Genomic DNA, 12,546 nt, shown 5'->3' with positions numbered 1-12,546 from the left:
AAGTTTCCCTCATTTATTCATAACAGGAGAAAGATTTATATTTCTGTTTCAATAAAAATAAATCAAGTGATTTTTTGTAGCAAAATGATGAACAATGTCATGTCAAAAGATTTATCTTTTATTCTAAACAGAAACAAAATTTGTCATGTCTTTTAGTGATTGATGTTACATTGTTAGAAAAATGAGGCAGTGAAATTTTTAGCTGGTTTATTGAAGAACAAAGAATTTATGTAACATAAGAAATAATGGAAAAAATCTTCAGAGATAAACATTTTATTGATACATTTATGAGAAACTGGTAGAATATAAAGAATATATTTAGCTGCGCCCCCTGCTGGGCAGGAGATGAAACTATAAAATCATCATATTTAGGAAAAAAACAACAAATATTTACAAATGTGAGAAACAACAAAAGAACATGAAGAACTAATTGTTTTGTTAAACTACATCACAGCTCATATATCAGCTATTTTTGTAATAAAATTCATTTTCTACAGAAACAAACATTTTATTAATAAAGTTCTAAGAAAGTTTAGCTGGTAGAATATAAAGAATATATTTAGCTGCGCCCCCTGCTGGGCAGGAGATGAAAACAAAGTAAAATCTACACATTTAGATTAAACAGAAATATGTACAAATGTGATGAATAACTAAAGAATATGAAGAACTAATATTGTAAAACTACATGAAGCATATAAATCATAAAAGCTCATAAGTCAGCAACTGATGTATAAAAAATTCATTTTCTACAGAAATAAACATTTTATTGATAAAGTTCTGAGAAAGTTTAGCTGGTAGAATATAAAGAATATATTTAGCTGCGCCCCCTGCTGGGCAGGAGATTAAATCATCATAAAAATAAAAACAGAAATGTCTCCAAACATGAGAATCACCTGAAGAACATGAAGAGCTGATCATTTTGTGAAACTACATCAAAGCTCATGAATCATCTTGACGGGTAAAATGTGAGAATGGCATTAAAACAAAACCACTCTCTGAATGTGAATGAAAGGGTTAAAGCTGCAGAGCTTCACTTTCCTCCATTTTCTTCTTGTAGAACATTATGAATCCAGCTGCTGCTGCTGCAATCACAACACAAACCACCGTCCGTCTGATGAGTTCAGGAACCACCAGATTCTCTGGAACCAAACAAGTTCAGGAGTTTAGCTTAAAGACTCATTTGTAGTTTAGAATATGAGATTTTTACCATCTAATGAACCTTAAATCCTGAATCCTGTTACCTCCAGTCCTCCTCAGATAGAGGTGAGTTATAATCGTCTCCTCATCACCACTGAGCTCACAGCTGTAAACTCCCTCCTGATCTGAGGTCACATCCTGTAAGGTGAGGCTGCCGGACGCTGAAACATTCCTCACATGTTTCCTCCACTCCTCTGAGATGCTGGAGATGTTTCTGTCAGTCTTGGTCAGGATGATCTGATGGTGGTTGAACCTCCAGACCAAACTGGTTCCATAATAATCTGAAGATGTGCAGCAGATTGTAACTTCAGCTCCTGAGAAATCAAAGTTTATGAGTTCAGAACATTTCAGCAACAAGCAGTTCAAAAAGCTTCACATTCTAAAAACTCTAAACAGTAACCAGTGATGAAATAAGCAATAAACATTTTGCCAAATGGCATCAAAATCATCAATAATAACGAAATATACTAATCAATGTTCCAGTTATTATTAATCAAAAGCAACTCTAACCAGCTGGGCTTTTATCCTTGATTTAAAGGAACTCAGTGTTTCGGCTGTTTTGCAGTTTTCTGGACGTTTGTTCCAGATTTGTGTTGCATAGAAGCTGAATGCTGATCTCTAGTAACTGAAGCCATGCCTCTAGATCTATAACTCTAGATCTATAACTCTAGATCTATAACTCTAGATCTATAACTCTAGATCTATAACAATAGATTGTTCTTTAGGTTCATATATAATAACTTCAGTTTTGTTTCTGTTCAGCTGGAGAAAGTTTTCTCTCATCCACACATTTATCTTTTCTCTGCATCTGTTCAGTGATTGGCTGGGTTCAAAGGTCACCTGGTGACATCATAACGTAGATCTGAGTATCATCTGCGTAGTTATGCTAACTAATCTGATTACATGAGCTAATAGGATGTAGATATTAAATAGAAGTGGGCTCAGCTTCAAACTTATTTCCAGACTTTACTGAGACTTTTTGAAGCTTAAATAAAATTCAGAAAAAATGTTTGTTCAAACAAAATCTGTTTGTGACGTTATTGTGGTTTTTAACCACATTTTTATATTTCAGTAATAAACTGCTCTCTGCACAAAGACGGGAATCAGTCTGAGGCCAAATCTGAAATAAAGTAATAAAATATTGTTAATTGTTCATGAAAAAACTACAAATTACTGTAACAACCATAATAAAACTTCCTGGTTCAGTTATCAGAATCACTTAAAACTTTCTGAGATGGAAGATGGACATTTTAAATATATCAATATATGTAATAAAAGACTATATTTAGAATTAAGCTTCTAAATATGCTCCATCTTTCTGCAAAGCAAACGGACTGAGGAAATATTTCTACAATTATGATACAAATCAGCTGCATTTTATTAAGCAGGTTTGATTCTGTCATTAAATCATATTGAAAGGTTCTAACTTGTTAAATGTGTTTAATATGTTTAATAAGTTATTTAATGAAAATAAATCAAAGCAGCTCAATAAAGAAAATCCAGTTTTGAAATAAATGCTGAATATTTTCATAATAAATTTGGCTGCAGTTAATAAATATTTTCCTCAATCATCTCTGGTTTCCATCAATATGATGATAAAAACATTTGAGTGACTAAAATCTGCCAGCTGTTTCCATCCAGGACAGGAAACCTTCATCCATGGACCAGATGTTTCATTTTCATAAAACAGGAAATGCATCCAACCAATCAGCTGCCATTCTGCAGACGTTCAGTTTGTGATGCTCTTGATGTAATGCCTCACTATGAAAACTATCATGGCATAAAGTAGCTTTTTAGTGAAAATTAAAGTTATTTGCATGTTTCATGATGAAGTTTAAAATAAAATTAAAATTAAAGGTAAAAAGAAACAAAAGTACCAAAGATTTTAAATATCAGAACTTTCTGTACATCTGCTGACCTGGTTCAGCTAAAGTTGCTCTCCACCATTTTGTCCCGGCAAACGTCAACTGAGTTCTGATGGTGCAGCTGTAGATCCGATCAGAACCGTCTGGACCCGTCAGAGAGCTGCTGATGTCATAAAGCTTCTCCTCAGTCTGATGGACTGTGGTTCTGTTCTGCAGAGTCGTGTTGGATGGAGGCTCAGTGGACCAGGTGAGTTCAGGTTGAGGGTAGATCCCCTCTGAGCTGCAGGTGATCCTGTTTCCATCCTGATGGATTCTGAATGTAGAGACTGGAGCTGCAAGAGAAATATTAAATAAATAAACAATTTTTCAGAAGAAATATCCAAGAACCACAAAATAAAAATACAACTTTTATAATCTTATTTCAATAAAGTTTTTTTTTTTCAAATGAAAATGTCCTACCTTCTACTGGAAGGAAAAGATAATGTCTATAATAGATGCCATTTATGTTTGCAGTGCACTCATATTTTCCCTCATCATCAACCTTCACTCCTCTCAGCAGCAGGTCGCCGTTTCCTCTGGAGATCTGATCCTCAAACAGTGACGCTCTGGATCTGAAGCTCTCAGAGTATCTGGAGCCACGATGGTCATATGATACAATCAGAAACTCTGGATCTACACGTTCCCATCTCATGTCAGTAACTCCGTTCTTGAACCGACTTGGTAAAATGCAGTCCTGGTTAATAACACAGGGCATGTTGGTTACAACGTCTGCAATAAGAAATAAAAACAGATGAAAGTTGAGTTGAATGGTGCTGAGGAGGAAACCCAGATCCCTCTGAAGGATCATAGAAAAACCTGCCTGGAAACAAGATTTCAGCAAATAGTCTCCATGATCCAGATTATGTTCACTGAACCAAAAGTTCTGGTTCTGATAGGAAAACAGGGAGGAATCACTCTGATGTAGAAGGAAAAATGTTTGAGAAAAATACTTTTATTTTACATTACCGTTTATAAATACAATGTTAAAATAATATATAATTTTTCCAGTTAGTGGAAAAATATTTTTTGACATTCCAGCAATGAAGCTATTATTATTATTATTGTTATTATTATTATTATTATTATTATTATTATTGAGCAGCTTTCTGTTTGCTCCTGCTGGTATTTTGATTATTTATCTTTAGTCATGAGATCCAAACCTCTTTTCCTAATTTCTGCAAATCTATGAAGAAACAAATTATTGCTTAACAGTTAAAACACTGAACTAAATGTAAATCCTGAACCTCAGTTTTGTTCATTTAATTCATTCCTAATAGCTATATAACTGATCTTTAATCCAGAATAACTATCATTTCAGAGTTTCATTTTCCTCAGAGTCTGCAGTGGCAACATGGCCTTTTTCATTTACTAGATTATTTTACTTTGATGTTTTCTGTCTTTGATTTATTTAACTTTGCTGTGTTACTTTGAAGTTATTTGGTTTTCCCTTGTTATTGATTTATTTAAATAATTGTAATTAATGTGGGTTTGTGCTGCATGTTGCTTTGCTGATTAATTTCTGTTGTGTTTATTTGTCTGAGGCTGGAAACGCCCCCTAGTGGCTCACGCTGGTTCCCCATCAGCTGCAGGGTTTTGTCAGCTGCCAACCGCATTTTTTATGAATATATGTTAATAAATAATCATAAACGTTAGAAACCATCAGCTTTTTGAAACCAGGTGGTTTCTGACAATCACCCTTGAGATTGTTTCTCTTTTTTATTCCTAGTTTAACTGTTTGAGTTTTTGGCTCATTTCATTTTCTGTAATAATAATAACACTTGGCTGCCACAGAGATGCTAGCAGTAGCTCAGCTAGCATGTAGCATTTTACAGAAAATGTTTTCTTTCTTTATCTCTGCATCTTCATAGGGATAAAACTTATAATCTTGCTTTTATGTTTATCTTTTTGATAATTTTTGACAAACGTTTCCACAAAGTCAGCCTTAAACTGGATTCTGAACAGATCATTTTCCAGAATGTTAAAGTGTTTAACTACAGAAAACGTTTCACTGTAAACCATCAGTTATAATGTTGGAACAAATACTTTTCATTTACAGGGGAATGTATTTTAAATGAGGTTCCTGTCATCTTTTCATGTTGACGGGTAAAATGGGATTTAGAATGGAATTAAAATAAAATCACTCTCTGAATGTGAATCAAACTTCTGGATGTTTCATGAGGTTTCAAGTAAAAGTCAAATTAAATGGAAGCAAGAAACAAAAATACCAGCTTATTAAATGATATCAGAACTTTCTATACATCTGCTGACCTGGATCATTTAGATATGCTGTCCTCCAGCTCTTCCTGGTTCTGATCATGCAACCGTAGACCAAACCTGGATCTTCATCTGGAACCGTCAGAGAGCTGCTGATGTCATAAAGCTTCTCCTCAGTCAGATGGACTGTGGTTCTGTTCTGCAGAGCCGTGTTGGATGAAAACCGGAGTTTCCACCAGAGTTCAGGTTGAGGGTAGATCCCCTCTGAGCTGCAGATGATCCTGTTTTCATCCTTATAGATGTTGATTGTAGAAACTGGAGCTGAAAATAACATAATAAAAATGAACAATTTCACATAAGAAACATCCCACAACAACACAATACAAACTATCAAAATCTAATTTGTATTAAATGTTTTCAAATAAAGATGTCCTACCTTCTACTGCAAGGACAACAGAATGTCTATAATAGATCCCAGTTGTAAATACATGACACCGATATGTTCCCTCATCATCAACCTTCACTCCTCTCAGCAGCAGGTCGCCGTTTCCTCTGGAGATCTGATCCTCAAACAGTGACGCTCTGGATCTGAAGCTCTCAGAGTATCTGATGTTACCCTGGTCATAACTTACAATCAGAGATTTTTCACGCTCCCATGTCATGTTGGTGACCCGATTCCTGAACCGACATGGTAAAATGCAGTCCTGGTTGAGAACACAGGACATGCTGGTCTCAGACTCTGAAATAATAAAAACAGATGAAAGTTGAGTTGAATGGTGTTGAGGAGGAAACCCAGATCCCTCTGAAGGATCATAGAAAAACCTGCCTGGAAACAAGATCTCAGCAAATAGTCTCCATGATCCAGATTATGTTCACTGAACCAAAAGTTCTGGTTCTGATAGGAAAACAGGAAGGCATTGTGTAGCAATGTGGCCTTTTTGAGTTATTTTCATGTATTTTGCATTTGCTGTTTTGGATTTATTAAATTTGGCCGTGATATATTCATTTTGGATTTATTTTGAGTTGCTGAGTTGCATGTGTGCTGATTTCTTTCTGAGGCTGGTGTTGCTGGAGACGTCCCCTTCAGTTCACACAGGTATTCTCCATCAGCTGCAATGGCGTTCAAGCCAGAAATGGGGCAATAAAAGGAGCAAATCAGCAGTTGAGTGAGAGGGTCGGGTAGAATCAGAGACGCAGCAGCCAGGAACGATCCGGTCGGCAGGTTAGCAGAGCAGCAGGACTGGAAGAACGTAAAACGGGGTGAGCAACACGCATCCAGTCCGAGGGACGTGGTTCTGGTACCAGTGGATCACACACAGCTGGAGGTCGAGGTCATGAGGATCGTAGGCTGGGGAGGATCGAGCGCTGCAGAGAGGACTGTTCCCCTTTTTAGCCTAGACTCTGTTTCCATCTCTTCCTAAGACTTATATTCACTGTGATGCTTTTACATTTATCCTCTGCATTTTTACTCCTAGTCTAACTAGCTGGTTGCTGCTGTTTTCAATTTTCATCCACTTATTAGCAGTCGGGAGGCCACAATCGCTCTAATGTTAAAGGAGAATAATCTGAGAAAAAAAACTGGTTTGTTAACATTTTGATTAAAAATAGATTTTAAAATTACTTTATAATCTTCACAATGATTAATGGAAAATTTTTCTTGACATTTCAACCATGAAGCTAATATGACTGAGCAGCTTTCTGTTTGCTCCTGCTGGTATTTTAATTATTTATCTGTAGTGATGAGATCCAGACCTTGGAGGTTGTCATGGTTACAGATGGTGGTTCCACACACCAACACATTTTCTCTGAGTTTTCATTTGTATGTCACACCCACTGCAGCATAAATATCTAGGTTTTCTTAATATTCTCATTTAATATTAAAATGTGTTTGTAATCTGATTGCAGAGTGAAAACTAACCCCAGGTCCAAAGCACTAGAGAACGGTGAGCTGAAATTATGAGCCATTTCCCACAGATCTTGTTTCCTGCAGTTGCCCAACTGACTAATGGAAGAATTAGCTACAAAAGTAACCAAGTCAAAGGATGCCATGTTAAGAGGATAACCTATGTAAAAATAAATAAAAAGGTGTGATAGGACAGCCAAAATGAACAAAGGAGGGAGACACACAGACCAATCAGCTCACAGGACCATCAGTTCTGGTCAATCTCCTTCTACCGTACCACACCAGTGACCCGTTTCCATTACAAAATAAAAGAAACAAAGTCATGGAAAATGGGACACTTGAACCCACCACAAAACAAAATTAATTCTCACAAGTTACCTCAACAGAAATATAATCCCGGACGAGCCCCCAATTGTTATGACCCAAGGAAGTCTGGGTGTCCGGTTGGGTGGGAGGGGGGCAATGTAACAAATGACCAGCGAATAAAGAGGCAAAACAAAGAGGGTGGAGTTAATGTTTCATTTAAAATAATCCAAGAAGAATCTTGAGTGTGGAGGCAAAAACCCTAAAGAAAAAAGAAGAGTAAATACCAAAACAAAGGGTTTCTAATAAGAGACAATCCTCCAGCAAACTAACTTGGGAGAGACCATGAACTAGAGATGGACGTCTGAAGCCAGGCTTCGATGCTTGTGTCGTCTCGCTGAAAACTATGTGACTGGCAACAAACGACGCCTCGCATCACCTGGGACACGTGACTGCTTCGTTTTGTGTGTCGGTTTTCAAAATAAAAGCACGATAAGTCGGCTGCTTCATGGGTTGTTGTAGGTCATTTGGTTGCGCATCAGAGGAGAATATTTGTCTTCAGTGGCCAAAATAAAAGGAACATTGACCAACATATTTGATGATGGCTCTCATCAAAATGTTTGTTACTGGTTTTCTTAATTGTTGATTATGGTGTTTTTTATGACTTTATATTTTTATCATTTTATGATGTAAAGCTCTTTGAACTACATTGTTGCTGAAATCTGCCACACAAATAAACTCGATTGATTATCTGAAATGGAACCAAGAAGAGGAAAATCTCTGACATCTGGGAAAACTTTGAGATGATCACTCACAATAAAATTCTTCTTAAATAAAATAATAAACCCCTTTCTCACCTTCTGGAAATTTCCACTATTATTTGTAGCCTGATCAGCAAAGATATATCAGTCTTACACAGCAGAAACAGATTTAATGCTGTTGCAGGACTAAAATTCTGCATGTAGCAAAATATAAAAGATCAGATCCAATCAGAAATCCAAGAAAAATCAAAAGCACCAACAAGCACTAAAAACTAAAACATCAAATGTGTTTATTTTCAAATCAGTCTCTGACATAAAAGAAAACCCAACACAACCACTGATGTTCAACATATACAGGATTAGATTGGCTACTAATCATTTTAATATTAAAACATATGACAATTAAATATGATTTAATTGATTCTCCTGTTACTAAACATGAGTTTGATGAAAACTGTGTGACAATATTGCATTTACTAATTTTTGGAAGTGTGATCCAACTGAGTGACAAGGCTGTTACAGTTTCACCAGCAGATGTCACTAGTGAGTGATGAATGAAGCATGGAGTAATGAACCTTTTTACAAAGCAAAGGGTTTTAAAGCTTCATTGCTTCATGAACTTCACATCTTCATAAACAAGGCCCCACTCAGCTACAAGCCTGGAACAAAGGAACACACTTCCATCAACCCACCACAAGCTGCAGCACAGATGCTGCCCAGTTGGCCAAGAGGCCCTGAGATCAGTTCCCACCCAGCTTTATACTCTGATCCTCAAGAGGCCGAGTGGAACCAGCTGTGTCTGCTGAAGCTGCAGGAGCAGCAACCTGGACTGGGGGAACATGCAGGCAGTCACCACTGCATGTAACATCTGGCTACTTAAGTTGCTTGTCTAACTTGATCTGTTTTATGTGCAGGTTGGCCTGCTACTGTTTCAGTTTAGGATTATTTCTTTTTGATAGTTAAAGTATTTGGGTTTTGTTTAGGGAAGGAGAGCTGCTATTTCAGCCCTCTGGTTCATTTTAAAGGACCTTTGCTGTCCCTGAGTTCCAAGATGTTTTATTTAGATTGAAGAGACGAGAGGAAGGAGAGATTTTTGTCCTTTGTTGTATTAAGTAGGGATTTTTATGTTAGTGTTTTTGTTTGGGAGCATTTGGGTGTATTTGGTTATTATTATTATTATTATTATTATTATTATTATTATTATTATTATTATTATTATTATTCCCCCAATCAGTCTATTTTATTTAATTGGGTTCATCTACAATGTTCCCAGAGTCGTCTGGTTTTTAATGTTGTCATTTTTGTATAATAAAATAAATTACTACTTTTGCTCAAAGGGTTTTTGTGAACCAAATAAAATGTTTATAATTTTCAAGCAGTTCCTCTGATTCTTATAAACTTTTCTGTGGTGGTTTGGTAAAGAGGCTCTAAGGTTCTCTAAACATAACAAGAGCTGTATCCATGGTTACAGTAGTAAATAAAATCTCTCAATTTGATCAAATATCAAGAAACCTCTGGATGTTTCATTTTTGTAATATTTATGCATTACAGTAATACTTAATGTAATGTAAGCTTTACATTAAATGCTTACATGATATTAATGTAAACATTTAATGTAATGTTTACATTAAAGACAAATTAAATGTAAGCAAGAAACAAAAATACCAGTTTATGAAATGAAATTAGAACTTTGTGTAAATCTGCTGACCTGCTCTAGTTAAAGTTGCTCTCCTCTGGTTCCTCCTGGTTCTGATGGTGCAGCTGTAGATCCGATCAGAACCGTCTGGAACCGTCAGAGAGCTGCTGATGTCATAAAGCTTCTCCTCAGTCTGATGGACTGTGGTTCTGTTCTGCAGAGTCGTGTTGGATGGAGGCTCAGTGGACCAGGTGAGTTCAGGTTGAGGGTAGATCCCCTCTGAGCTGCAGGTGATCCTGTTTCCATCCTGATGGATTCTGATGTCAGAGACTGGAGCTGCAGACAATATGAGAAAATGAAGAATTATTAAGCAGAAGAAGGAACCAAAAAATTAAAACTCTCAAAATATGATTTGAATTAAATGTTTTCAATTAAAGATGTCCTACCTTCTACTGTAAGGTCACTATAATGTCTATAATAGATGCCATTTATCTTTACATGACACCAATATCCTCCCTCATCATCAACCTTCACTCCTCTCAGCAGCAGGTCGCCGTTTCCTCTGGAGATCTGATCCTCAAACAGTGACGCTCTGGATCTGAAGCTCTCAGAGTATCTGGAGCCACGATGGTCATATGATACAATCAGAGACCTTGGATATTGACTTTCCCATTCCATGTTGGTAATCTCGTTCCTGATCCGACATGGTAAAATGCAGTCCTGGTTGAGAACACAGGACATGTTGGTCTGAGAATCTGAAATAATAAAAACAGATGAAAGTTGAGTTGAATGGTGCTGAGGAGGAAACCCAGATCCCTCTGAAGGATCATAGAAAAACCTGCCTGGAAACAAGATCTCAGCAAATAGTCTCCATGATCCAGATTATGTTCACTGAACCAAAAGTTCTGGTTCTGATAGGAAAACAGGGAGGAATCACTCTGATGTAGAAGGAGAATCATTTTTAAAAATCTGTTTTTTTATGTTTCTGCTTAAAAGTATAATGTAAAAATACTATATAACATTTCCAATGATTAATGAAAACATATTTCAATCAATCAATCAATCAAATTTTATTTGTATAGCACATTTCAGCAGCAAGGCATTTCAAAGTGCTTTACATCATAACAAACACAGAAACACAATGCAATATAGAATCAATCATTAAGTCAAGTTACATCAATAAATTTGTAATTGATTACATTTCAAATACAATTCTAAACAGGTGGGTTTTCAGTTGAGATTTAAAAGAAGTCAGTGTTTCAGCTGTTTTACAGTTTTCTGGAAGTTTGTTCCAAATTCGTGGTGCATAGATGCTGAAAGCTGCTTCTCCTCGTTTGGTTCTGGTTCTGGGGATGCAGAGCAGAACCAGAACCGGAAGACCTGAGAGGTCTGGAAGGTTGATACAATAAAAGCAGATCTTTAATGTATTGTGGTGCTAAGCCGTTCAGTGATTTATAAACTAACAACAGTATTTTAAAGTCTATTCTTTGAGCTACAGGGAGCCAGTGGAGGGACTTTAAAACTGGTGTTATGTGCTCTATCTTCCTGGTTTTAGTGAGAACGCGAGCAGCAGCATTCTGGATCAGCTGCAGCTGTTTGATTGATTTGTTGGACAGACCTGTGAAGACGCTGTTGCAATAATCAATACGACTGAAGATGAAGGCATGGATGAGTTTCTCTAGATCTGGCTGAGACATTAGTCCTTTCATCCTGGAAATGTTCTTCAGGTGATAGAAGGCCGACTTTGTAACTGTCTTTATGTGGCTCTGGAGGTTCAGGTCAGAGTCCATCACTACTCCCAGGTTTCGGGCCTGATCGCTAGTTTTCAGTTGTAATAACTGAAGCTGTGCATTGACTCTAGATCTATAACTCTAGATCTATAACTCTAGATCGTTCCTCTTTAGGTCCAAAAATAATAACTTCAGTTTTGTTTCTGTTCAGCTGGAGAAAGTTTTGGCACATCCACACATTTATCTGTTCTAAGCATCTGTTCAGTGATTGGATGGGGTCAAAGGTCACCTGGTGACATCGTAATGTAGAGCTGTGTGTCATCTGCATAGTTATGGTAGCTAATATTATTTCCTGTTATAACCTGAGCTAGTGGGAGCATATAAATATTGAATAAAAGGGGCCCTAGGATTGAACCTTGGGGTACCCCACATGTGACCTTTGACCTCTTTGATGAAAAGTTTTCAATTGAAACAAAGAAATCCCTGTTCTTTATGTAGGATTCAAACCAGTTAAGCACTGGACCGGAGAGTCCGACCCAACTCTCCAGTCGATTCAGTAATATGTCATGGTCAACAGTGTCAAAAGCTGCACTGAGATCCAACAGAACCAGCACTGTGGTTCTGCCACAGTCCGTATTTATATGGATGTCATTGAACACTTTTATGAGGGCGGTCTCTGTGCTGTGGTGAGCACGAAAACCAGACTGGAAGGAGTCAAAGCGGTTGGTTATAGTTAGGAAGCTAGTTAATTGTTTACACACAGCTTTTTCAATAACTTTGCTGATGAATCAGAGGTCAGAGGTCAGAGGTCGGCCTGTAATTCTGCATTAGTGATTTGTCCAGATTGTTCTTTTTTATCAGTGGTTTGATTACTGCTGTTTTCAGAGCCTGGGGGAAA

At 37.0% G+C, this 12,546-nt stretch overlaps 1 protein-coding gene across 1 annotated transcript; it reads right to left on the bottom strand.

The window, feature by feature from the left end:
* Nucleotides 1–257: 257 nt before the first annotated feature.
* Nucleotides 258–10,679, bottom strand: LOC116712111 (uncharacterized). The gene is made up of 8 exons (XM_032551969.1): nucleotides 10,365–10,679; nucleotides 9,991–10,254; nucleotides 5,752–6,054; nucleotides 5,370–5,636; nucleotides 3,522–3,830; nucleotides 3,116–3,394; nucleotides 1,242–1,511; nucleotides 258–1,139 (listed from the first exon to the last, which is right to left on the bottom strand). The coding sequence occupies exons 1-8, from the start codon at nucleotides 10,657–10,659 to the stop codon at nucleotides 1,015–1,017; spliced, it is 2,112 nt and encodes a 703-aa protein (XP_032407860.1). The 5' UTR covers nucleotides 10,660–10,679; the 3' UTR covers nucleotides 258–1,014.
* Between the last annotated feature and the right edge of the window lie 1,867 nt (nucleotides 10,680–12,546).

The sequence above is a fragment of the Xiphophorus hellerii genome, chromosome 21 (genome assembly GCF_003331165.1).
Source record: "Xiphophorus hellerii strain 12219 chromosome 21, Xiphophorus_hellerii-4.1, whole genome shotgun sequence".
NCBI lineage: Eukaryota > Metazoa > Chordata > Actinopteri > Cyprinodontiformes > Poeciliidae > Xiphophorus > Xiphophorus hellerii.
This window is presented reverse-complemented; position numbering and strand designations above follow the sequence as displayed.

Bases quoted from the DNA above. Each gene is read 5' to 3' on its own strand.
- LOC116712111 (XM_032551969.1), bottom strand. From the start codon at position 10,659: ATGTCCTGTGTTCTCAACCAGGACTGCATTTTACCATGTCGGATCAGG. The intron at 5,637-5,751 runs GTAGGACATCTT...TGTTATTTTCAG, and splicing joins TGTTGTCCTTGCAGTAGAAG to CTCCAGTTTCTACAATCAAC. The intron at 3,395-3,521 runs GTAGGACATTTT...TTTCTCTTGCAG, and splicing joins TCTTTTCCTTCCAGTAGAAG to CTCCAGTCTCTACATTCAGA.